The sequence below is a fragment of the Carassius carassius genome, chromosome 41, assembly GCF_963082965.1.
Source record: "Carassius carassius chromosome 41, fCarCar2.1, whole genome shotgun sequence".
NCBI lineage: Eukaryota > Metazoa > Chordata > Actinopteri > Cypriniformes > Cyprinidae > Carassius > Carassius carassius.
The window spans coordinates 67,501-95,000 of NC_081795.1; the positions used below are offsets into that span (position 1 = coordinate 67,501).

The 27,500-nt window shown below is 38.7% G+C and overlaps 3 protein-coding genes across 4 annotated transcripts in view; all 3 read left to right on the forward strand.

Annotated features, from left to right (window-relative positions):
• sfrp2l (secreted frizzled-related protein 2 like) overlaps positions 1 to 2,192 on the forward strand; it is a 4,081-nt gene extending 1,889 nt beyond the window's left edge. The window contains exons 2-3 of one of the 2 annotated variants that reach the window (XM_059533869.1): positions 889 to 960; positions 1,876 to 2,192. In XM_059533869.1, coding sequence (XP_059389852.1) covers positions 889 to 960; positions 1,876 to 2,174 — 371 coding nt within the window. In that variant the 3' untranslated portion in view covers positions 2,175 to 2,192. Of the gene's footprint in view, positions 1 to 888; positions 970 to 1,875 lie in introns of both variants that reach the window. The other variant, XM_059533868.1, reaches the window with a different exon arrangement.
• Positions 2,193 to 2,997: 805 nt separating this feature from the next.
• tomt (transmembrane O-methyltransferase) lies at positions 2,998 to 6,952 on the forward strand. The gene is made up of 4 exons (XM_059533870.1): positions 2,998 to 3,238; positions 3,628 to 3,902; positions 5,349 to 5,545; positions 6,394 to 6,952. Exons 1-4 carry the CDS (start codon positions 3,048 to 3,050, stop codon positions 6,712 to 6,714), a joined length of 984 nt encoding a protein of 327 aa, XP_059389853.1. The 5' UTR covers positions 2,998 to 3,047; the 3' UTR covers positions 6,715 to 6,952.
• A 3,403-nt stretch (positions 6,953 to 10,355) lies between these two features.
• LOC132123321 (phosphatidylinositol 3,4,5-trisphosphate 5-phosphatase 2A) overlaps positions 10,356 to 27,500 on the forward strand; it is a 30,092-nt gene continuing 12,947 nt past the window's right edge. The window contains exons 1-12 of the mRNA XM_059533871.1: positions 10,356 to 10,729; positions 19,076 to 19,139; positions 19,456 to 19,597; positions 19,678 to 19,771; positions 20,564 to 20,710; positions 24,022 to 24,112; positions 24,282 to 24,371; positions 25,195 to 25,290; positions 25,382 to 25,532; positions 25,615 to 25,721; positions 26,221 to 26,323; positions 27,322 to 27,500. The exon at positions 27,322 to 27,500 is cut by the window's right edge and continues 18 nt beyond it. Coding sequence (XP_059389854.1) covers positions 10,578 to 10,729; positions 19,076 to 19,139; positions 19,456 to 19,597; positions 19,678 to 19,771; positions 20,564 to 20,710; positions 24,022 to 24,112; positions 24,282 to 24,371; positions 25,195 to 25,290; positions 25,382 to 25,532; positions 25,615 to 25,721; positions 26,221 to 26,323; positions 27,322 to 27,500 — 1,416 coding nt within the window. The 5' untranslated portion in view covers positions 10,356 to 10,577. The remainder of the gene's footprint in view (positions 10,730 to 19,075; positions 19,140 to 19,455; positions 19,598 to 19,677; positions 19,772 to 20,563; positions 20,711 to 24,021; positions 24,113 to 24,281; positions 24,372 to 25,194; positions 25,291 to 25,381; positions 25,533 to 25,614; positions 25,722 to 26,220; positions 26,324 to 27,321) is intronic.

Consider the following 27,500-nt stretch of genomic DNA (forward strand, 5'->3'; position numbering starts at 1 on the left):
AGGGAAATATACAGTGTTTTCATGTAAACTTCTGACTCTGAGAGTGGGGAGAACTGCAGCAGAAGAGTTTATTGATTTAAAAACGATTGTATTGCTTCCGCCAAAGAAAATAGTCCGTTCCGCGTCCATAGCAACGCGCTGTTTTTCATGGCAACGGTCTGTTATACTTCGCAGCGGTCTGTTATCAAGAAATAACAGACCGCATTCTACATTGGAATTCAGCCAAGCCATGTAATAATCAGAAACATTGTTTGCTCGCTATGAAGGGTGTGATACTATAAAGTATTGGTATATTATTCATAAATGCAAACATAAATGTATGCTATTCTACCGGGAGTAGATATTTATGTTAAAACAATGTCAATGCTTGATGATGCATTTGGAGCTCACCTCTCTTTTCAAAAAAATTTGTGAGCAACTGCTTGCCCTCATTTGCCCTTCTCTCTTTATTCTGCTTCTCTTTTCGTTTTTGAGCCCCTGATTTTCCTTTCTTAAGGAGAGACATGACTCTTCACGGCTCACTCCAGCTCCTGTCTCATCAACTGATTCAATCACCGCGGGTCCGCAGCAGAAGCACCTGGCCTGCGGGTCGTACCATTTGCATTGATTCGAGAGGGGTGTGGGGCCCTGCACAGCATGAAAATGACTTTTTTATACCAAACCAGCGCCTAACTACAAGTTTAGTTTTGCACAGGAACTTTTTTAGTTGTACATAAATGCTATACAAATGTTAGTGCATGTATATGTATGTATAGAAAACTGACGTCTAAGGGCCCCCCCCCTGCCTCGGGCCCTGGGTACTCGGTACCCTTTACCCCCCCAGTCCGATGCCCCTGGATACATCTGTACATCAAGGGCTCTCCTCCAGTTCTTCTTTCTTTCCCCCAGGTTCTGCAGTGTGTGAAGTCTGCAGTCCAGACTCAGGAGGAGAGCAGGAGATCCAGCAGGACTTCTGCAAGAGTCAGTTTGGTGAGGCACTGACACTGTAGATGTGTGCTGTTTCATCTGGTCAGCAGTGTCCAGTAACAACTGATCATGATCTCGAAATGTTTGAAGGAATAGTTCACCTAAAAATGAACTTAAATCAACTGTAAATGTACTCACCCTGAGATCAGGATGAGTTTGTTTCTTCTTCAGGTTTGTAGAAATGTAGCATTGCATCAGTGTCTCATCAATGGATGCTCTGCAGTGAATGGGTGCCGTCAGAATGAGAGTCTGATAAAAACATCACAATAATCCACAGCACTCCAGTCCATCAGTGAACATCTGGAGAAGACAAAAGATGAAACAAATCCAGCATTAAAACGCTTTAGATCTGTTTAAACGCTGCTTGATCTGTGCAGATTTCTCTCCTGATTCAGACCAGAACACTTTTTCACTGGAGGAAGTGTTATTATGGATTATAGACTCTATGTGTTTGAGTTAAAATCATCTTAATGCTGGATGTGTTTAATCTTTTGTCTTCTCCAGATGTTCACTGATGGACTGGAGTGCTGTGGATTATTGTGATGTTTTTATCAGAGTCTCATTCTGACGGCACCCATTCACTGCAGAGCATCCATTGCTGAGCAAGAATAAAAAAACATTCAACCATGATAAACGCCTGAAGGGGTATATTTTCACCAAACTAAAAGCTGTTGAAATGTTTTGTTATGATGGCTGATTACAATTTCTTAAGTTTTGCTTTCTGTTTCTACGAATTTCTGTTATTCACATTTTCATTTTTATTCTATGTGCATTTCATTGCTTATCAAACTATGCATGGTTGTGTATGTCACATATAAAATTTGGATTTCATAATGTTGCTGCTCCCACAACGAGATCTCCCTGTTATTAGCTTTTAATTCCTGTTGTGTTTGCTCTCTTCCTGTCCAGCGTTCAGACTGCGGATCGGCTCCTGGTCTCTGGTCGGGACAGATGTGCGTGTGGTTCCTCAGGGACGCAGTCGTGTTCTCCGCTGGGCCGGTGGGCCACGGACTGCGATGGAGCAGAGCACCCTCTGGCTTCCACACAGATGCTCCTGTCCTGCGCTGGAGGGCCAGCACACGGGCTCCTACCTCGCCCTGGGTCACATGCAGAGTGGACGCATGCTCCTCAGAAGACTCCTCAAATGGTCCCGTGATGAGAAAGAGCTGAAAAAGTTCATCAGGATGCTGCTGAGACAAAACTGCTGAGACACGATTAATGGACAAACGCAATGCAAAAACACGGCATGTAACGGAATCTTTAAAATGACCAGTTTTTCTGTGCCTTTTGAGAAAATGGAAATCATTGTAAATCTTTAACATATATTTTTTTGTTTATTAAAGAAGAAATTGCCCTGTTACCCACTCAACCATTATTTCATCCTCTAACAACCTTACCTCAACTTTGATATAAAGCCTATACACTTATGAGGAAATAAAAATGATAATAATAAAAAATGACACATGCACACACAAAACAGTTGAACAGGTCATATTCTGGATGTATTCTCAATTTTAAAGTTTTCCAAAAGATTCCAAAAAGGGTTGCAAAATAATGTAAAATCCCTGGACTGATGTCTTATTATTTAAAATTTTTATTTTTTACAATTTCATATATTGCATTACCTTTTAATCTATTGAGAATTAGTAGAGGGGAAAAGGATTCTTGCATTTAAAAATTTCATTTTCCATTTTTTATGTTTTTACTGATTTTTATATTGACTTTGATGAATGTACATCTAATATGGGTTACTTACATGTACTTATAGTGTACTTACAGTGTATTTATCTAATAAAGTTCTGGTAATACAAGGTAACTACATGGGATAGGGTTAGGTTTAGGGGTAGGTTCAGGGTTAGTACATAGTTATTACATAGTTATTGTAATTACTATAATAAGTACATAGTATGGACATGAGGAACAGGACTGTAAAATAAAGTGCTACCCTAATATGTTTATTTGTAATTAAAGAATAGTTTTGTTGTACATTCCGTAGGTTTTCCTTCCATACGCCGACAAACAACACTCGGTCTCCTCTGTCAATATTCAGCGTTAACTCTGCGTTCAGGTCAGACGGTCACATGACGCTCCAGGTGAGACGCAGGTGTAAGAGGAGGCCTCGTGCACTGCATGCATTATTCAGACGGAGGAATCTGATTGGCTGTTGCATGTGCGTGTGTCTGCACCCCTGTCGCATTCCGTCGGTTCGTCTGTCTTCTGAACACAGTCATCCTCAGAGTCAATCGTGTGGGTCAACAGAGTTCCGGATCTGGTAAAGTCCTTTATTTCATGCTCATCAGATATCTGTGTGTTTGTGTTTGTTTGAATGAAACCGATCTGAGATCAGCTCAGAGTTGGGCTGGTGTCTTCACTTACGTCTCTGGAAGGTGTTTTGTCACATCATAGAGCAAAAGTGAGAGTTAATTATTTATGTGTGTTTTCATAGGCTGAAACTGAAGTATTTTGCTATAGAGTAGGGTCTGTTAAGATTGTCCTCACTAGTACCAGTGCTGATAGTAATGTGCTGAACCTCCAGCAATACATGTTTTTGCTTTTTTCTGAACAATATATGACTTGGTTGCTTATATGATAATGTTGCAATGGGTTTGCTAGGAGGTTTTGTACAGCTTGAAGTGTCTCTGATGTAACACGTATTTGTAGGTTGGAGCAGAAGATGGTTTCTCCTGCGATTGCTTTTGCTTTTCTTCCACTCTTACTCACGCTGATCATCCGTTACCGTTATTATTTCGTGCTGCTGTATCGAGCCGTTCTGATTCGCTGGGTGCGGGACTGTGTGACGGGCCTCACCCGAGAGGAGCGGGCGTATCAATACATCCTAACCCACGCCACACCCGGAGACGTCCAGAGCATCCTGGACACATTCGACCAGTGGTGCAGCTCAGTGGAGTTCATCAGCAACATCGGACCCAAGAAAGGTGCATATACACACACACACACACACACACACACTCACACACACACACACACACACACACACACACACACACACACACACACACACACACACATACACAATCACACACACACACACACACACACACACACACACACATACACAATCACACACACACACACACACACACACACACACACTCACACACACACACACACACACACACACACATACACAATCACACACACACACACTCACACACACACACACACACACACACACACACTCACACACACACACACACACACTCACACACACACACACACACACATACACACACACACACACACATACACAATCACACACACACACACTCTCACACACACACACACACACACACACATACACAATCACACACACACACACTCTCACACACACACACACACACATACACAATCACACACACACACACACACACACACACACACACATACACAATCACACACACACACACTCACAAACACACACACACAATCACACACACACACACACACACACACACACACTCACACACACACACACACTCACACACACACACACACACACACACACACACACTCACACACACACACACACACACACACACACTCACACACTCACACACACACACACACACACACACACACACACACACACACACACATTGACACTTACAATATCTTCATCTGTTCATTAGTATCAGGTGGACTCATTATTAGTGCTTATTTGTATTTGAAGAGAAGTTTATTTTTCTAGTAGGTAAATTTGTGATTTGCATCTCTTACATCCGAAGCAACTAAATTAGACCTTTTTTTTCTGTGATTACTAGACCTTGAAAAGTCAATGAAATTAACTCAATCACAAAATTCCATATATATATTTGTTATTCAAAGCTCTAAAACATTTTAGAAATTGTGAGTAAAAAAGGAAAGCTATTCCACTGAAGTCAAGTCACCTTTATTTCCAGCACTTTATACAAATTGTTTCAAAGCAGCTTCACCGTAATAAACAGAAAAATGTTGGAAAAATCATCAATTATGAAACAACATCAATTTCAGTTATAAAGCAGCTCTACAAAGCACAATAGTGTCATTATTCAGATCACTTAAGTTCAAGTTTTGTTCTCATGAAACACAGCTGGAAGAAAACCAAACCAGAGGTATTTTGCATTGCATGGAAGGATAGTATTTCTACCTACACAAAGGCCTAAAACTGTTTCCTTTTCCACTCTTTTTAGAAAACAAACACAACCAAAGGTATTTATTTGATATAGTGGCTAAATAAACAACAAATAAAGCATTAAAAGCACAACAGAAATGACTTTATGATTTTCTTTACTTACAAGACTGATAGTATCGTATCGTAACATGAAGTAAATGGTAGTAAATGAGGTCCATTCTTCACTTAACCATCAGGTATGTTCACGCAGGTAAGATTCTGGACCGGCTGCTGCAGGAACACTGTCCCATCACTGTGCTGGAACTGGGCACTCACTGCGGCTACAGCACGGTCCGCATCGCTCGCTCGTTGCCCATCGGCGCACGCATTTACTCCGTCGAGATGGACGAGGGAAACGCTAAGGTGGCTGAGAAAATCATCCGGCTGGCAGGTTTTGATGAAGACATGGTGAGTTCAGGAGACACATGAGGGTGTTTTAATGACATGCATCTAGACAGACGTTCAGTTCAGTATGTTTGACTTATTTAAACATTTACACTTGACAAAAAGCTCTTATGAAAACACGGTGAGCTCACTGAATAGATGGTAGATATATCCCTTTACACACTTGCCTTCATTTAACTTTCTTCATTTACTTACTTAATAAAGTATTGATTGACACAATAATGGTTGGCTGATACACACTACTGGTCAAACGTTTGGAATAATTAAGACTGAATGTTTTTGAAAGAAGTCTATTCTGCTCATAAAGGCTGCATTTATTTGATACAAATACAGTAAAAATTGTGAAATATTATTATAATGTAAAATAACTGTTTTCTGTGTGAGTCTGTGTTAAAGTGTAATTTATTTCTGTGATGCTCCGCTGTATTTTCAGCATCATTCCTCCAGTCTTCAGTGTCACATGATCTTCAGAAATCATGAAAATATGATTATTACTGCTCAAGAAACATTTCTGATTATTATCAGTGTGCTGCTCAATATTTCTGTTGAAACTGTGATGCATTTTATTTTTCAGGTTCACAGATGAACAGAAAGTTCAGAAGAACAACATTTATTTGAAACAGAAATCTATTGTAACATTATAAATGTCTCTACTGTCACTTTTGATCAATTGAATGTCCTTTTTTGCCATCACAGGAATAATTAAATTTTAAAATATACTGCAATAAAACAGTTGTTTTAAATTGTAAAAATATACCACTATTTCTACTATATTTTTTATCAAATTTTGTGTCTTTTAAATCGAAAACACTGGCATTCAGCAGTTATTACAGTGTGTGTGCTGTGTCCAGGTGGAGCTGATCGTGCGTCCGTCGGATGAGGTGATCCCGCGTCTGCGTGAGGATTTCGGCGTGGAGCGTCTGGATCTGGTCTTCATGGATCACTGGAAGCGCTGTTACCTGCCGGACCTGCAACTGCTGGAGGGCAGCGGTCTGCTCGGTGAGGGCTCCATCATTCTGGCCGACAACGTCATCTTCCCCGGAGCGCCCAAATTCCTGAGACATGCACGGTACTCGGGCCTGTACGAGGTCAGAGTTCACCGCGCCATGCTGGAGTACATGCGGGGCATCCGCGACGGTATGGCCGAGCTCACCTTCCTCGGGATCAAGTAAAACACACGCTTGCAGGATGTTAATGTGACGCTATTGAACTGTTCGTGCCATGAACATCGTTTATATGTATGCATCCGGCAGGTATTTTATCAGTCAAGACACACATTTACATTTGATCGGCTCTTGCTTTCACTGGGAATCGAACCCATGACCTTAGTGTTGCTAGTGATGTTTGAGCTACAGGAAAGACATGAAACACTTGTGATGTTTCAGGATTTGTGAGCTCCACATGTAATTCAATTTGGCATGAAATAAAAATTCACCACATTTATTGTCTAAATCAATCTTACTGATTTTATGAACAATTCATTTGTGCATATATATATATATATATATATATATATATATATATATATATATATATATATATATATATATATATATATATATATTTTAACCTCATTATATTTTATTAAAATTGAATAACTAGATCTTCTGGTGAAAACGTAATGTAAAATATTTTCAGAAATGAAAAAACCCTGGAAAATTAAAATGGTAAAAAAGAAAATACTGAACTGACAGTACTTTTATCCCCCACAACCTTCTTTAAATTCATCTCTCTTTCTTTATGAAACATAATTTAACGTCTATGTAAATATATTTATTTATGTATAATTATGTTAATGTTAACGAATTCATTTCCGTTAAAATACAGAGGCAACCAAAGATAACAAATGTTTTTAACTGAGGATTAAAAATAGATCAAATTAATTCATGTCAGATGATGTTAGACTAAATCCAGTAAATGTTCTTGTAATGTGTTAAAGTTGGGATAAATCATCCAGTTCAACCCTGAATGTTTAATTTTAGCTTATTTGAGATCATGAGATCATTTAGCTTATTTGAGACCACGCCCACACCTGCACTTTCTGATCACGGTGCAGAAGAAAAGATCTGAGGAGGAAAGGGCATCCCTAAAAAGTACCATGGCATTACCATGTTTTATGGCGTTATATTCTTATAAATATATAAGTACTCTGTAAATACATGGTAACACTGAAAAATACCATAGTAGTATTTATTTGAGTACTATACAAATGCATTCTAACATTAAAATTACCATAGTATTACATGTGTTTATCCAGATATACGTTTTAGTGAAATGTTTACTATGATATTCTTATACATTTCTTTGAGTACCATGTAAATGAATGGTATCATTAAAAATTGTGCACGTGTACTATAATTATATAAGATAGAAATTAAATGCATGGTATCACTAATAGTACAAATACCCTGGATATGAATTTTAGTTTTACGCTACGATCAAATTTAATTCGACTCGACTGGTGCTGCACTCAATGATTCCCCTCAGAAACACCATCGCGCGCTCTTTAGTTCCGCTTGACCACTTGGCTACTTCTATGACGGATTTTCTGTATTTTGGTCTCTGTTCAGGTGAGCACGAAGACCACAAGTCTTGTAGTCACACACTGATAGTATTGTAAAAATGCAAGTTTACAGAGCTTTATTTTTCTTTTCAATACTTTGCATTTTTTAAATCAACTTCTAAATGTCTGTTCAGTAGTCCCTAACAGAACACAAAAATCACAGATTCTGTGAAAAAAGCTTATTTGTTTATTAATAAACATGTTTTTATAAAATGTAAAATGTCAAACTCTTTGACCTTAAATTAACTCTCATGTCTTTACAAACCTCGATAACTTTCTTTGTTCTTCTGAGCATAGTTTGCACAGTGCTGGTAGCCACTAGGAAAAATAGAATGGAAGTCAGCTGTAACCTACTGGAAGAAGGTTTGCTCATGGCTTTGAGAGATGCTTGAGTCTTCACATCTCTCTCACTCTTTCTCAGGTGAAATATATGATATGAAATGATATTTGTTTATGATATTTATGATTTCCTGTGGTTAACCATGTGAGTGTGAGTAATGTGATTGATATTGAAAATATCTTCATTGATATAGATTTGTTAAACTACTCCAGGATGTCTATAGATTAGAGATTATTTGACTAATGATTATTAATTTTATAGGGTGGCATAATTTAAACTGAACTGTTCAATAATTGGGAATGAAAATTTTAAATAACATGAACATGAAACTGGTGTGAAATCTATGAATAACTGAATTTATTATATATATATATATATGTAGAAATAATCTAAACTTAAAACATTTATAAGTAAAAGGAAATACTTTATTTTATTTATACAATTAATGCATGTGTTCCAATAAAATAAACAATTATTTATTTTATTTACTTGCATGTTGTGTTTTAAAATATTGTTTTATTTTATTTTATTTTAATTATACAATTATTGCAGGTTGTATAATAAAAATAAATAAAATAACTGATTTCCTTTATACATTTATTACTTGTTGTCTTATAGAAAAAATATATATATTATAAAGTAAAATATTTTATTATTATAAACAAAATAACAAAATAAAAATGTGTTTTATTTAAATTATATTTTATTTTATTAAATGGCATGCAAAAATAAAATATTAAAATAAATTAAAATAAAAAAATATAAATGAAATGAAATAAAAAGGGCTCAAGACAAGCAGTCTCTGTCAGCTGTTCCCTCGGAGCGACAGGTGGCGCTGTGGAGCGACACTCACTTCAAGAGTTCAGAGATGAACAGACCAAAGTGATTATTACTCAATTAACACTTCTGATGGAGAAGATGTGAACATTTGGCAGTTCTCAGGAAGGAAAGTGCGGCTCGGATGGCTTATTAGACAGAAAAACTCAATTGTACGAGAAGCTTCATTCACTGATTCCTTTTCTATGTCATTTCACTCTCATAGTCATGATGGATTCTTTATTTCTCAATCCTGACGGTGGTTTAAAGCCCACTGTGCAACAGATACTTGTTTTCTCAATTCTATCCTCCAAACTAAAATTACAGTATTATATTGTTCCTGTGGAGTGAACACAGTAAAATCACACTAACCTAATTAAATTCAGCAGACCTATAATTCACCAAAAAAAAAAAAAAAAAACACCAAGAAGGTAAACATCATAGTTGAAGTAATATTAAAATCAATTAAAATTAATAGTTTAAAAAAAATTAACGATCAGAACATAGGAGCTTTTTTGTTTTAAACCTTTCTAAATCATTTTCTTGGTGAACGTTAAGGAAACATTGTATCATTTCCCCAACATTATGGAACGTTACTTTAGAATGTTGGTCTGAAACAAATAGTAACATTTAAAAAAACTTCAGAGGAAATGTTTCAGAAATAAATGTTCCATGAGTTACGTAAAAAATGATGTCTTTGTGCTTAGATGTTTAGAGATCATTAAATACAGATAATAATTTTTTAGAAGTAACCTAACGTTCCTCACAGAGACGTGTTCTTAGAGAGTTTCCTATCAGATGTCAAACAGAGATGTATCTAATGTTTATGATTTAGAATCCGAGAGACGTCTGTCAGATGTTTGTACGCTTTCCAGATGAATAGATCTTTAACAGAGCTCTCGCAGACGTGTGTGTGTGTGTGTGTGTGTGTGTGTTTAGCGTGGCTCTGTTTACTGTGACGGACTGTTTGACGGACACAAACCTGATCTCAGCGGTCAGCGTGTGTTCAGCTGTCGGTTAGACTTCCAAATAAACCCAAGCTAAGAATAATCACTGAAGAAGACTGAGTAAAAACTAGCCCCGGTCTCTCTCTCTCTCTCTCTCTCTCTCTCTCTCAGTGTGTGTGAGTGCGCGCGCGCGCCCCTGCTGTCGGACGCGCGCTGCTGTGTGTGTTTTCTCTCTCATGGAGGATTTTCAGGAACTAACAGGAAAGCAGGAGAAACTCTGAAAGTTCGAGCGGTGCGGCTGACGCCCGCGGCTCCTGAGCGGCTTTCTCAGCGGATCCGGACGCGTCTCGGAGGACTGTGGACTCGGCGATGGCCGGCGCGTGTCCCGCTCCGCCGCTCTGGTATCACCGGGATCTGAGTCGCGCGGCGGCGGAGGAGCTGCTGGCTCGAGCCGGGCGGGACGGGAGTTTCCTGGTGCGGGACAGCGAGAGCGTCAGCGGCGCGTACGCGTTATGCGTGCTGTAAGAGCCATGCTTTATTAGTACATATATCAACTTATATATCTAGAACACGTGAGATTCAGTGTGTTTGGGAACTTTCTTTCTGTCTTTCACACCCTGAGCGACGCATCGCGTCGCGTTGACGAGCGGTTTGTGTAATTCGAGTGTTTTATACAGTTACAGAATGTCTATATAAAACTTTGAAAGTTACAGTTTGGAGAGTGTTTAGGTGCTCGATGTTATTCCTCACTAAGTCAAGAAGTGTTATTATTTCATGACGCGTGTTTAGTTTTGCTGTAAACCCATGAGGGATCATGTCCAGTAAAGTTCACTTCTAGTTTAAAATCCAAACACTTGGAGTGGGCCACACAGAGATCACGTGACCAGAGTGACCTCCACCTCATCATGCATAAAAATAACCACACATGCTCCAACAGTTCCATGCGCTTGCGTGCGCGCTCACGGGAAACACGACGGCTTGCAGAAAATGGAATACCGTTTCGGTTGTGGATATAGATTAGAGTTATGATCTGTTCTAAATCATTGCATCGCTAGAAATATGGAGAGAAAGTTGTTTGTAAGCCACTGCAACATTTGATGTCAAAGTGAATCAGTCTCTTGAGTCGGTTCTCCTCGATGCATCGGTCAAATCAGCGACTAAATGATTCATTTCGAACATTTTCAATTCATTTTCAATTTATATCAATAAAATTAAATACAATCTGTATGCCGAAATCAGAAATGACTGCGAAGGTCGTTGAAGAGCAATCATCACTGACGAGAGAAATGCCAGCCTGATTCATTCAGAAAAATGCAGTATATTACGAGATTTCGTATACATTTGTTCAATGTGCATCACGTAAACAGATCTTTAAAAATTTGGTGAGATTGTACGAATTATACAAAACGTATGTGCAAAACATAAAATAATCACAAATTGTTTTATGAATTCAGAGTCAAAAAGTTCTAAAGATGTTCTCCGAACGTTCTCTCAAAGTTACGAACAAACGTTAATAGAACGTTCGTTTAGAGTTATCTGATCTTCAGTAATATTCTCAAAGCGTTATTTATGTATCAGTGTCTCGGAAACATTTCAGGTGGAGTTCATCTGATTATTATCGAAAGTAATGTTTCTATAATGTTTAAAATGGAAGGTTCCCTCAATGTTCACGTTTATTTTTTTACGTTTTGAATACACACACACACACACACACACACACACATACACATCAGCATGACGTGGATGCGTTTCAATAGAAATGAGTGTGTCCTCTCTCTTCATGTCAGATGTTTCAGCTCACAGATGGATGTCCGTGTGTGTTTTGTGGTCATGTGTGTGTTTCTCCATCAGAACACACCACACACACCACATGAGCAGACTTTAATGTTCTTTAATGGCTTTTAAAAGCACGCTAGATGAATGAAGCTCTCTCTGTGTGATGTCTTCTGGTTTCTAGATCTATTTCACATCTCAGGCCTCAAACTCGAATCTCAAGCCTATCAAGAACATCTTCAGCTCATATTCCATCCCAAAATCAAAGTGAAGAGATGATTCACACAGATTTTCAGAAAGCAGATGGCATCCCAGCTAATTCTCTCAAAGTTATGTGCAAATATTCTTCCAATAACTCATCCAGTCTTAGAAATCATTTTATTTTTGAAACATTCTAGTCTAACATTTATCTTATGTTTTTTTAAATGTTGCTTATACTTGTTTCAGAATTTCAGAAAACATTCAAAGATAACGTTTCCATAGTGTTTGCAAAGTGGAACGTTGCCATAATGTTTGCACAACCAAAATAAAAAAAAAAAAACTGTACGTTCAGAGAACATTCAGAAGTCTCGTGTTTATAACTTGATGGGAACGTTAGCAAATGTTAGAAGAACACATTTGGTTAGCTACGATCAGGCTGTAATCCCAGATTGTTTCTGATTGGAGCTTTCGTGTGTGACTTGTGAGTGGTTTGTGTTGATCTGAGCTCCTCATGATCTCTGGACGTGTGTGTGTGTGTGTGTGTTGACGGTGCTCGTCTGCAGAGTCTTTGGTCAGGGCTGTTCTTACAGCAGTAAACTCGTCACAACACGCTCACATTTCTGAGCGGCGGTGCTTTTGGCATGAAACGTTCTGTACAGGAGATCCTACGACACACGCGTGTGTGCATGCTGGGATACCTCGAGCAACAACACACTTGTGCCTGTGTGTGTGTGTGTGTGTGTGTGTGACTCTGGCACAACAGACAAACTCATTTAAGCAGTCCGTGCATCTACTGAGCATGTGTGTCTGAGCCTCTTTGTTGTTGCCAAACACGTGCTTCTCTGAGTTTTACATGTTCTGAAAGAAATGTGAGAAGTGTTTGAGCATGCAAAGCATGCTGGGGGAAATGGTGCATCTGATCACTCAAAACAACATGGCAGCTCTCCTGATTTGAGGATGATGTCTGGAGCACAAACGCTGCTCTTACACGCTCAACTGAATATTTCCTGCTTGATTATTGTTTGATCACGTCACTATCATTGAGTTAAACAGCACCATCACAGGAAAGTGCAATAATTCACAGGAAATACGTGCGTTATTTGATACTTTTAATCTCTTCTGTTTTTGAATTCTTTTGTGGGAAAACTGTTTCTCTTCTGATTTAATCTGCATGCAAACATTTAAACAGACATGTTTAGAGATTGAGCCTGATCCAGTGTTATTTACTATTATAGTTTTCATTAATATTGTGAATTAGCTTTTATTTTTGCATTTTCCATTTCAATTTGTGAAAATTGTAGTAATGTAGTTGTGTTATGTTATCTAATAGACCGCATTGCTTTCAAAACATTTAAACTGTAATCTTTAAAACTACTTCAAACTTAAACATTTTTTACATACTTTCTGGTCTGTCTTTTCTCAAGCCAACTTCAAAGTTTTTCTTGACAAACGTTTTAATCTAGTTTTTGTTGTTTTTAAATCCTTAGAGTTTTAATATATTTTTTTTAGTTATTTTAGTACTGGTTAAACTAAAAGAGAAATGTTGCCTTTGCGATGAGATAAAAGTGCAAGTATTGACTGTTTTGTATCTAAATATTTGAATTTAAGCAAGTTTAATTTCTCTCGTGTTTTTTTTGCATTCAACAAAACAATTTTTGTAATGATTTTTTATGTTAGGTTTTGCACAAGCAGCTCACAGTTGCATATTTTTCAGAAAGCTGAAAATCTCGTTAAACTCTTGTCTCTTTGTCAGCAGTAAACGGTTTCTCACTGCATTGTTTAGTGTTTCTGGTAAAACACACGGGTGTAAAAATAGCAGGAGGATTTTAGTGTGTCACGCTTGAATCCGGTGAAGTTTCCATGAATTCCAAACGAGTCTTCAGCGTCTTGAGTTTTGGCATCGAGTGGCGTTTTCCATCTTTTGTGTTTGTGAGTCATAAAATCTCTTCCTCAGGCATCTAAGGGACATTAGAGGACACGTTTAACAGATGCAGCAGAGAGTACGGCCGCTAGATTCTGTGTGCAAAAACTTATTAAACCCTAACATCAAAATTAGCTCAGTTATCTTCATGACATTCATTTTGATACTAATGTTTGGATGATAAATATTCTTAATTTTCAAAAACATAATAGTCTTTATTTTGCATGAAAAATATAATTCATTTTTCCTTGTGATTGTTGTTTTGTGGCTGGGTTGATTCGCCAGTGTTTCACTGTGAATGGAAGGTTTTCATGCATCTTTGTTTACATCAGTATTATTCCACACTGAATCTAGTGTTTCTACACAGGTGTGTGTGTGTGTGAGTGTGAGTCAGGTGTGTGTCAAGTGTTTGCATGGACTGGAAAATGATGTGGGCGTGTGTTTGACCACAGTGAGGTCAGTCAGTACTCAGTGTATTTGGAGTTAATATTCACGGGTGTTTGTGCAGATCAGTGTGTTTATGGAAAAGTTCAGCCAAAATCAAAAATGTAGAAATGTAGCATTGCATCAGTGTCTCATCAATGGATGTGTCTTTATCATGCAACGTCTTGTGTTGTGCTCATATTTTGGTTAATCTGATGCTTGTATATTACCAGTAAGTGTGTGTGTGTGTGTGTGTGTGTGTATCTGTCTGTCCGTCTCATCTGTCAGTGTGTCCGTAAACACTCGTGTTCCTGCTACTGCTGCTAGAAAAGGGAAGTGTTTGTGTTTGTGTTGATCTGTGAGAAAGTCTGGACTCGTGATTCTCTAGACAAATTTATTCACAAATACACATTTAACTGACTCGGAGCAGCTTCACAGTTAATGTTTGTAATATCTTAATATCTTCATGCCTTACAGTTGCATTCAGCAGATAAGAGCTGTGCGATGCTATAGTTTACATTTGACAAAAATATAAACAATTCAGACCAGTTTCATGTTCTTTACATCTCAGCAAGACTCAGCATTCAGTGTTTTTAGCTTCATTTGAAGATTAATAACACATAATAACAATAATTAATAATAATAATAAAAATAGAATTAAAGCTGCTTGAGGCTTATCACTTTGATGTAACAGCATCATTATCTTAGATCTCTGATTGTGGTAAAATCACTAACGCACACTTTTATGAGAAGGCAGCATCAGTGATACAGTGTTATTTTAATATCATTTTGTTATTATATACTATTATTATTTGTTTAATACTTTTAATTCGATTTTATTTTTTTAATTTCTGGTTATTTTTCATTTCATCTCATTTTAATTTAAAAAGTGATTTGTGTGTGTGTGTTTGACATTTCATCTGTTTGTTTATTTTAATATGTGTATATAGTGTTTTATAAAGTTTTTAGTCATTTTAGCACTTTAAATGAAAATGAGAAATCTTGTCTTGGCAACTAGCAAAAATAATGTTTTTATGTTTTATTTTATGTAATGTTTATTTTATAAGTTATGATTTTATAATAATGAACATGTTTTGTGTTGGTTTTAGTTAATTATAATATCCGTGCGGTCATATTAAATAAATAATTACATTTCATATCACCAGCAAACTTACACTCATTCACATCCTTCTCTTCACTCTCTGAGGCAGAAGTCTCCAAACTCATCTTTTCTAATCACCCTACTACTTGCCCGCTTGATCCTATTCCATCTCATCTCCTTCCAGCCATTTCTCCTGCAGCTGTACCTGCACTCACTCACATCATCAACACATCCCTCCACACTGGTGTTTTTCCCTCATCGTTTAGACAGGCTCGTATAACTCCACTACTTAAGAAACCCAACCTCAACCCATCTCTTTTAGAGAACTACAGACCAGTTTCCCTTCTTCCTTTCATTGCAAAAACACTTGAACGAGCTGTGTTCAACCAAGTCTCTACATTTCTCACACACAACAATCTCCTTGACAGCAACCAATCTGGCTTCAGAAGTGGACATTCAACTGAGACGGCCTTGCTCTCAGTCGTTGAAGCTCTAAGACTGGCAAGAGCGGAATCCAAATCTTCAGTACTTATCCTGCTTGATCTGTCCGCTGCTTTTGACATGGTTAACCACCAGATCCTCCTATCAACCCTACTGGCAAAGGCCATCTCAGGAACCACACTTCAGTGGTTTGAGTCTTACCTATCAGATAGGTCCTTCAGAGTATCTTGGAGAGGTGAGGTGTCCAAGTCGCAACATCTATCTACTGGGGTGCCTCAGGGCTCAGTTCTTGGACCACTTCTCTTCTCTGTCTACATGGCATCATTAGGTTCTCAAGGCATCATTCAGAAACATGGCTTTTCATACCACTGCTATGCTGATGACACTAAACTCTTCCTTTCATTCCATCCTGATGATCCGACGGTAGCTATTCGCATCTCAGCTTGTCTAACAGACATTTCTTGCTGGATGATGGACGATCACCTTCAACTCAACCTTGCCAAGACAGAACTGTTTGTGATTCCAGCAAACCCATCGTTTCATCACAATTTCACCATCAAGTTAGGCACATCAACCATAACTCCTTCAAAAACAGCTAGAAGCCTTGGAGTTATGATTGATGATCAGCTGACTTTCTCAGACCACATTGCTAAAACTGTCCGATCCTGCAGATTTGCTTTATTCAACATCAAGAAGATCAAGCCCCTTCTTTGGGAACATGCTGCACAACTCCTTGTTCAAGCTCTTGTTCTGTCCAGGCTGGACTATTGCAATGCTCTCTTGGCAGGTCTTCCAGCCAATTCTATCAAACCTTTACAATTAATCCAGAACGCGGCAGCAAGATTAACTTTTAATGAGCTGAAAAGAATACACGTCACACCTCTGTTTATCAATTTGCACTGGCTTCCAATAGCTGCTCGCATAAAATTCAAGGCATTGATGTTTTCCTACAAAACTACCACTGGCTCTGCACCCATTTACCTAAATTCATTACTTCAGACTTATGTGCCTCTAGAAGCTTGTGTTCTGCAAGTGAACGTCGCTTGATTGTTCATCCCAAAGAAGCACAAAGTCACTTTTACGGACTTTTAAATTAAATGTTCCCTCCTGGTGGAATGACCTCCCCTACTCAATCCGAGCAGCTGAGTCCTTAGCCATCTTCAAGAATCGGCTTAAGACACATCTCTTCCATCTTTATTTGACCCTCTACTTTTAACACTCACTATTCTAATTCTATTCTTAAAAAAATAATAATAACTACCTTTCTAATCTTTTTGTTTTCTATTTTTTTTATTATGCAATTTTGTGTGTGTGTGTATATATATATATATAAGATCTCTAACACTAGCTTGCTCTATTCTTTTTCTATTCTATCTGTTTTCTTTTTATTTATTATATTATTTAAAAGCCCATGCTAGGTGTACTGTGTTAAGCTAACTGAGACTTGTTATAGCACTTATATATCATTGCTCTTTTTTCTGTTTTTGATTGCTTCCACTGTCCTCATCTGTAAGTCACTTCGGATAAAAGCAATGTAAATGTTAGTAAGAGTAGTAAGAGTAACTCATTGTCGTAGGAATTAGTTTTTTTAACGTCAGAATCAGATGTGTTTAACACTATTAACAAACTCCTGATTACTCCTCAGATGCTCTCAGGAAACAGAATTTCTAAGAACGTTAAAGTAAAAATAACTCCATAAGGATGTTGACCTCAGAACGTTTTCTCTCGACTTTATGAAAGCATTCGTAAAATATTAATAAGTTTCCTTGTTTTTAACTCCACTCTGCGGCTCAGTGGACACGAGTGTTTATGGAGGGTTCTCTCTTTTATTATAGTGAACTTTTAACACACACACACACACACACATCTGTTGTCTGTTTGTGGGCCATGGGCCGCTGTAGAAGTCATGGCGACGTGGCTCTTGGTACACACTGATGATGACTTAGAGACGCCACACAGCTGGCACAGTGTGTGCGTGTGTGTGTGTGAGAGAGATGGAGAGAAGGTGTGTGTGTGTGTGTGTGTGTGTGTGAGAGAGAGAGAGAAATACACACACACATGCAGTGGAGGCTGAACACACTCACACACACACAGCAACACGTCTGCATGCTTCAATACACAGACCTTCACACTCTTTCTGTCTGTTTCTCACATTCCCTCTTCATTTCACTCTCTCTGTTCTACTTCCTGTTCCTGGACACACACACACACACACACACACACACAGAGGCAGATAGATTGATGCTTTTATCGTGTGTTTGCAAACATGCTCAGTCAGCTCAGCTTTAGATATCTTGCTGCTGGATTCTGTCATGGTTTGAAGAACTCTCACACAGTTTGCTTATCAAATGATTTGGTTTTTAGATTTCTGTTCGCATTTCTGGATCTACGACACACACACACACTTGTGGATTTGTTAGTCAAAACAACATGAGTGTGTGTGTGTGTGTGTGTGTGTGTGTGTGTCTCTACCTTAAACTGAAGGACAAATCGTTGTCCAGCACTGGACCAGCAGTGTTCTATATTCTATATTTAGAATTTTTAATAATGCTATTGTTATGTTTTCAGATTTCATGTTTATTTGAATGTTCTAGTAATTAGTAATTAGTTTTTTTTCTGTTTTGTTTTTCCCCAGTTTTAGTTTTTATTTCAGTTAGAAATAGTATTGCTTCAACTTAAACTTGAAGTTGTGAAGTTGTTCATCTAATATTTATATTTTTTTATTTTGGGTTTTTTGTAATTATCAAAAGTTGTATTTTTAGTTAACAAAATCCTAACATCGTTAAAAACATTGTGTGTGTGTGTGTGCTTTATTACACACATCATGAACAGGCTTCGTGTTTGACTGACATGGACAGGTTTGTAGTTCACACACACACACACACACACGTATGCTTTTGTTTCAGACGCTGCAGACATTGTGTGTATGAGTGTGTGTGTGTGTGTGTGGAACAGCTGACCTGGTTTCATTTCTTCCTCATGATGAATCCCTCTCTTTCTCTTTAGGTATCAGAAACATGTTCACACTTACAGGATCCTGCCTGATGAGGAGAACTTCCTGGCGGTGCAGGTACAGAGTGTGTGTGTGTGTGTGTGTGTGTGTGTGAGACTATAATTGCAGACTTTTCAGACTGCCACTCTACAAACACAAAAATTCATTCAGTCATTTATTTCTCTATTGTTAATTCTGTTATAATAATAATCATTTCTGAAAATCCACCCTGACTTTCTGTTATGATGGAGATGTGTTGGACTCAAACTGTGTGTGTGTTTTCTGTGTCTAACAGCAGACATGTTCATCCAGGACTATTTTAGTGTTACCTTCGCTTGCAGGTTTCTGGTCATCTGACTGTGTGTGTGTGTGTGTGTGTGTGTGTGTGTTTCAGACGTCTCAGGGCGTTCAGCCCAAGCGCTTCAAGACTCTTCCTGAGTTGATTCAGTTGTATCTGCAGCCAAGTCAAGGCCTGGTGACCACACTGCTGTTTCCAGTGGAGAGAGAGGAAACCGCAGAGGAGAGAGATTACTCGGGTACACACACACACACACATTATGATTTATATAACAGCACATGCTCACTGACTCATGTGTGTGTATGTGTGTGTGTGTAGATGGTGAAGATGAGAAGCCGCCCCTCCCTCCACGCACCGCCTCCACCAGCCCCGCAGGCTCCGCCCTCATCAGTCCAGACACACCCCCTGAGAAGTAAGCCCCGCCTCCGCATTACCACATTACATCTGACAATACTTTGGTTAACCTGAAGCTTTAACGCACTTGAAATATAACAGAATGTAATTTTTATTCATTGCTGTATTTTCTGAAATATTATAAGCTGGACCATGTAACAATTATGTTATTATTATATTCAGAAATAATGTAAAATACTGGTAAATATATATATACACCCATAAATGTGTTTAAGTTCCTTTCACTCAACAAAAAATCCTTTAAATTTAACAGTATTCAAAACAGAGCAGGAATTAAAAATATACTTATAAAACAAACATAAATTATAGTGGCATCAGGTTTATTATAGTAAAAAAAACTTTTTTCATTAATTGGAATAAAATAAACATTAACTAATATAAATACACAAATATTTTAGCTTGTGGTTATTTTCATTTTGTAATAAAATAACTAAAGCTAAACTGAAATAAAAATGAAAAAACTATACAGACTATAAAAAATTACTAAAGCTTTTAAATATATTTCAAAATGCTAATACATCTATAGTAGTATATCAGTGATGCTAAGATAACACTGGGAGGCATTCGTTATAAACATCCTTTATTAGACTGGTTCCTCTCTCATTACACACCAGTGCAAATGAATGTGTGTGTATATGTTTTGCACGCTTTTCATTATGCAAGTCACTGAACTGAAATAAAGTGTAGCTTGAATACGATGCGAGTCATCTGTCAAATGCATGAATAATGAATGATTGCACTGCTGTTATGAATGACCGTGTGTGTTAATGTTGAGTGTTTGTCTGCGCAGCGTGACGGCGGCGAACGGTCTGAGCACTATCTCTCACGAGTATCTGAAGGGCAGCTACGCTCTGGATCTGGAGGCTGTCAAACAGGGAGCGAACAGCCTTCCTCACCTCAACAAGACACTGGTGACGTCCTGCAAACGCCTGCATGGGTACAGACTACAGCCGTCGCGTCAGCACACTCATATGGAACTGATTCTGATGATCGTTATGACTCATGTGTGATGGAGTCTATTAGAATGCAGTCCTATGAGCCTAAAACTCAAGATATTAGGGCAAAAAAATCACCCTCTTATATTTATATCACAAGCAATAGTTCTGATTCTCCCCAATATCTGCACCACTGCAATAATGCCATATTGATTTATACAACAGTTCAATAAACAGGAAGTTCATACTGTTACATTTTTGATGATCAACATGGTTTTGAATGAATCGAGTGAGTCATTGATTCAGTGACTCATTCATAAAGACAGTCACTTGCTTCGTTTCCGAATGAATCAGTCGTTTGAATGAATCGAGTGATGCAGTGATTCAGTGACTCATTCATAAAGACAGTCACTTGCTTCGTTTCTGAATGAATCAGTTGTTTGAATGAATCGAGTGAGGCAGTGATTCAGTGACTCATTCATAAACACAGTCACTTGCTTCGTTTCTGAATGAATCAGTTGTTTGAATGAATCGAGTGATGCAGTGATTCAGTGACTCATTCATAAAGACAGTCACTTGCTTCGTTTCTGAATGAATCAGTTGTTTGAATGAATCGAGTGAGTCATTGATTCAGTGACTCATTCATAAAGACAGTCACTTGCTTCATTTCTGAATGAATCAGTTGTTTGAATGAATCGAGTGAGGCAGTGATTCAGGGACTCATTCATAAACACAGTCACTTGCTTCATTTCTGAATGAATCAGTCGTTTGAATGAATCGAGTGAGGCAGTGATTCAGTAACTCATTCATAAAGACAGTCACTTGCTTCGTTTCCGAATGAATCAGTCGTTTGAATGAATCGAGTGAGGCAGTGATTCAGTGACTCATTCATAAACACAGTCACTTGCTTCGTTTCTGAATGAATCAGTTGTTTGAATGAATCGAGTGAGGCAGTGATTCAGTGACTCATTCATAAAGACAGTCACTTGCTTCGTTTCCGAATGAATCAGTCGTTTGAATGAATCGAGTGAGGCAGTGATTCAGTGACTCATTCATAAAGACAGTCACTTGCTTCGTTTCTGAATGAATCAGTCGTTTGAATGAATCGAGCGAGGCAGTGATTCAGTGACTCATTCATAAAGATAGTCACTTGCTTCGTTTCTGAATGAATCAGTCGTTTGAATGAATCGAGTGAGGCAGTGATTCAGTGACTCATTCATAAAGACAGTCACTTGCTTCGTTTCCGAATGAATCAGTCATTTAAATGAATCGAGTGAGGCAGTGATTCAGTGACTCATTCATAAAGACAGTCACTTGCTTCGTTTCCGAATGAATCAGTCGTTTGAATGAATCGAGTGAGGCAGTGATTCAGTGACTCATTCATAAAGATAGTCACTTGCTTCGTTTCTGAATAATCAGTCGTTTGAATGAATCGAGTGAGGCAGTGATTCAGTGACTCATTCATAAAGACAGTCACCTGCTTCATTTCTGAATAATCAGTCGTTTGAATGAATCGAGTGAGTCATTGATTCAGTGACTCATTCATAAAGACAGTCACCTGCTTCGTTTCTGAATAATCAGTCGTTTGAATGAATCGAGTGAGGCAGTGATTCAGTGACTCATTCATAAAGACAGTCACCTGCTTCGTTTCTGAATAATCAGTCGTTTGAATGAATCGAGTGAGGCAGTGATTCAGTGACTCATTCATAAAGACAGTCACCTGCTTCGTTTCCGAATGAATCAGTCGTTTGACTGAATCGAGTGAGGCAGTGATTCAGTGACTCATTCCTAAAGACAGTCACCTGCTTCGTTTCCGAATGAATCAGTCGTTTGAATGAATCGAGTGAGGCAGTGATTCAGTGACTCATTCCTAAAGACAGTCACTTGCTTCGTTTCCAAATGAATCAGTCGTTTGAATGAATCGAGTGAGGCAGTGATTCAGTGACTCATTCATAAAGACAGTCACTTGCTTCGTTTCCGAATGAATCAGTCGTTTGAATGAATCGAGTGAGGCAGTGATTCAGTGACTCATTCATAAAGACAGTCACTTGCTTCGTTTCTGAATGAATCAGTTGTTTGAATGAATCGAGTGAGTCATTGATTCAGTGACTCATTCATAAAGACAGTCACTTGCTTCATTTCTGAATGAATCAGTTGTTTGAATGAATCGAGTGAGGCAGTGATTCAGGGACTCATTCATAAAGATAGTCACTTGCTTCGTTTCTGAATGAATCAGTCGTTTGAATGAATCGAGTGAGGCAGTGATTCAGTGACTCATTCATAAAGACAGTCACTTGCTTCGTTTCCGAATGAATCAGTCATTTAAATGAATCGAGTGAGGCAGTGATTCAGTGACTCATTCCTAAAGACAGTCACTTGCTTCGTTTCTGAATAATCAGTCGTTTGAATGAATCGAGTGAGGCAGTGTTTCAGTGACTCATTCATAAAGATAGTCACCTGCTTCGTTTTCTGAATAATCAGTCGATTGAATGAATCGAGTGAGGCAGTGATTCAGTGACTCATTCATAAAGACAGTCACTTGCTTCGTATCTGAATAATCAGTCGTTTGAATGAATCGAGTGAGGCAGTGATTCAGTGACTCATTCATAAAGACAGTCACTTGCTTCGTTTCCGAATGAATCAGTCGTTTGAATGAATCGAGTGAGGCAGTGATTCAGTGACTCATTCATAAACACAGTCACCTGCTTCGTTTCTGAATAATCAGTCGTTTGAATGAATCGAGTGAGGCAGTGATTCAGTGACTCATTCATAAACACAGTCACCTGCTTCGTTTCTGAATAATCAGTCGTTTGAATGAATCGAGTGAGGCAGTGATTCAGTGACTCATTCCTAAAGACAGTCACCTGCTTCGTTTCTGAATGAATCAGTCTGAATGAATCGTTTAAATGAATTATTTGACTTGTGACTTTTAGCTTCATATTAAGAGTAAAATTTCATTTTTTTATTATTATTTCACTACATTTTTAAAAAACATTTACTGTTATTTACTCATTATTATTGTTATATCAAAAATTTTCAGCTACTTTTCTGTATTCAGTGCTTTCCTCATGTAAAACAATAATGGATCTTTTGAGGGGTAATATCTCCACCCACATTGGTGTGTGATTAATTAGCAATCAGATGAATTAATCAGCACATCATGTAATTAATTAGATAAATTAAAAAGTCTTGACAGCCCTAGTACACAGACACACACACACTCACATATATGTGCGCACACACACACACGTGTCTACATGCATGCATTCATATGTACAAACAATATTCTGTGTGTGTGTGTGTGTGTGTGTAGGGAGGTGGATAAGGTCCTGTGCAGTCTGGAGATCCTGTCGAAGGTCTTCGATCAGCAGAGCGCCTCCATGGTGTCCAGAATGATCCAGCAGGTGTGACATCACTTCCTGAGGGTTGGATGCATGGCTCACACTAGTTCAGACGGTTTATAGTATTGCATTATGGATATTTGAGGTTGTGTGCTTGTGTTTCTGGTGTTAGTGTGATTAGTGAGTAGCTCTGTGCTTGTGTAATAAATGTGTGATAAATCTCTGTCTGTAGAGCGTGTCTCAGGCTGGAGATCAGGAGCTGGAGCATCTGGTCACTAAACTGGCCATCCTCAAAGATCTGCTGTCATCTATAGAGAAGAAGGTGATCTCACACACACACACACACACACACAGATAAATACAGCAAACATATCATTAGGTCCATCGCATGCTATTTTAGGACTGGCTGCTCCTAAATTTCTGTATTTTAAAGCATGTAGTTAGTTTGCTGGAAAACTCACATCTTGATAAATATTATTATTCACCTTCTGATCACGAATACTGAGTGTTTGAGGATATCATACTATATTTATCTATATCTATATAGTTTTCTTTTCTGTCATTATTATTATTATTAATAATATTATTTAGAATATAATTTCTTAGAATATTATTATTGTTTTTTTAATTATTGTTTTTGTTACTTATGTATTCAATTATTACTATTTCTTAAATAATCATATATTATAATTAAAAATAATTATCACTAGTGCTTTCAAATGATTAATCGCATTCAAAATAAAGGTTTTGTTCACAAAATATATATAAATAATATAAATATTTAATAATATATATTTTTATTATGTGGATAAATGTATTATTGTGTATAAATATACAAAAATACATGCTTTTTTTATTTTTTACAAATATTAACATATGTATATATATAGATATAGATATAGATATATAAAATTCAAATATAATTTATATTATATATAAATATTAATATTTTTTGCTTTGGATAAATGTGTCTGCTAAATTGGTATGAGAAAATCAAACAATCAGTAAAATGTATTATTTATTTGTTAATTCATTAATTTGTGCATTCATAAATTTTTATAAATACTCTTCCTTCTTTCCACTACTTGTGCATTTAATAGTACGTTAATAATCTGTCCACCAATGATGAAAACACACTGTTTCAGGCTCTGAAGGCTCTTCAGGACATGAGCTCCTCGACTCCCAACATCTCACCGCTGCTGTCCATCAGACACAAAGCTATTCCTGTGCAGACCTTCGAGGTACAAACACACACACTCTCTCACACACACACACACACACATTTCGAGCAGTGCAGTCAGAGCAGTGTTTGTGTGTTTGTGTGTGTCTCAGGTGAAACTGGACGTGTATCTGGCCGACCTGACGAAGATCGGGAAAAGTCAGAAATACTCTCTGAGTGTGGATGTGGAGGGAGGAAAACTGGTGGTGATGAAGAAGATGAAGGACGCGCAGGAAGACTGGAACACGTTCACACACGACAAGAGTGAGTCTGATGATGAAGATGAAGATGATGATTGTGTTGAGTCTGTGCTGTTCACACAATAACATCATGTTTGTGTTTGTAGTTCGGCAGCTGATAAAGTCTCAGCGAGTTCAGAATAAACTCGCGATTGTCTTTGAGAAGGAAAAGGACAAAAGCCAGAGGAAAGATTTCATCTTTGCTAGTGCAAAAGTGAGTCACGCAGATTAACACGAGCATTTCTGAATGCAGATTTAACAGGTACACATTACAGTGTGTGTTTAATCTTTGGGGAAGTCGTGGCCTTGTGGTTAGAGAATCGGACTCCCAATCGAAGGGTTGTGGGTTCGAGTCCCGGGCCGGCAGGAATTGTGGGTGGGGGGAGTGCATGTACAGTTCTCTCACCACCCTCAATACCGCGACTGAGGTGCCCTTGAGCAAGGCACCGAACCCCCAACTGCTCCCCGGGCGCCGCAGCATAAAAAATGGCTGCCCACTGCTCCGGGTGTGTGTTCACAGTGTGTGTGTTCACTGCTCTGTGTGTGTGCACTTCGGATGGGTTAAATGCAGAGCACAAATTCTGAGTATGGGTCACCATACTTGGCCGAATGTCACTTCACACTTCACACTCACACACTTCACTTCACACTTCACACTTCACAATCTGTATGAACACACACCACGGATGAATCGCTTGTGTCTCGTCCTGTAGAAAAGAGAAGCGTTCTGCCAACTACTGCAACTCATGAAGAACAAACATTCCAATCAGGACGAGCCCGACATGATCTCCATCTTCATCGGAACGTGGAACATGGGTGAGACACACTCACTCACACACACACATGCATGCACGCACACACACACACACACACGCATGCATGCACGCACACACACACACACATGCATGCACGCACACACACAAACACACACACACACACGCATGCATGCATGCACGCACACACATGCATGCACACACACACATGCATGCACGCACACACACAAACACACACACACACACGCATGCATGCACGCACACACACGGTCACACACACACACACACACACACACACACACACACATGCATGCAGACATGCACGCACGCACACGAAAAACACATACATACGCACACACACATGCATGCACGCACACACACAAGCACACACACAAACACACATGCATGCACGCATGCACACAAACGCATGCACACACGCACGCACACGAAAAACACACACATGCACGCACGCACGCACACACACACAAATGCATGCACACACGCACGCACACGAAAAACACACACATGCACGCACGCACGCACACACACACACACGCATGCACACACACACAAATGCATACACATGCACACACACACTCACTCGCACACACATACAAACACGCACACAAAAAACACATTCACGCACACACACAAACACACACACACACACAAAGACACACACACATGCATGCACACATGCACGCACGCACACAAAAAACACATGCATGCGCACACACACATGGTCACACACAAACACACACACACACATGCATGCACACATACATGCACGCATACAAAAAACACACACACACACACAAACGCATACACATGCACACACACTCACTCGCACACACACACACTGAAATACACTCATTCACGCACCAATAAAAACACCATTTAGTATGTTTTTTTTAACCATTTTGAGTTACTGGGACACAGAAATTGTCCTCAATCCAGCTTCACATTGTCAAACCCATGTCTTTATACACATGTGTGTCCTCATAAACCACCCTAACCAGAACACATTGGGTCTGTCCTCAGGCAGTGTTCCTGCTCCGAAGTCTCTGGGCTCGTGGATTCTGTCCCGAGGTCTGGGGAAGACTCTGGATGAGATGGCGGTGACGATCCCTCATGACATCTATGTGCTGGGGACGCAGGAGAACTCGGTGTGTGATAAGGAGTGGGTGGAGACGCTCCGCTGCGCCCTCAAAGACTACACC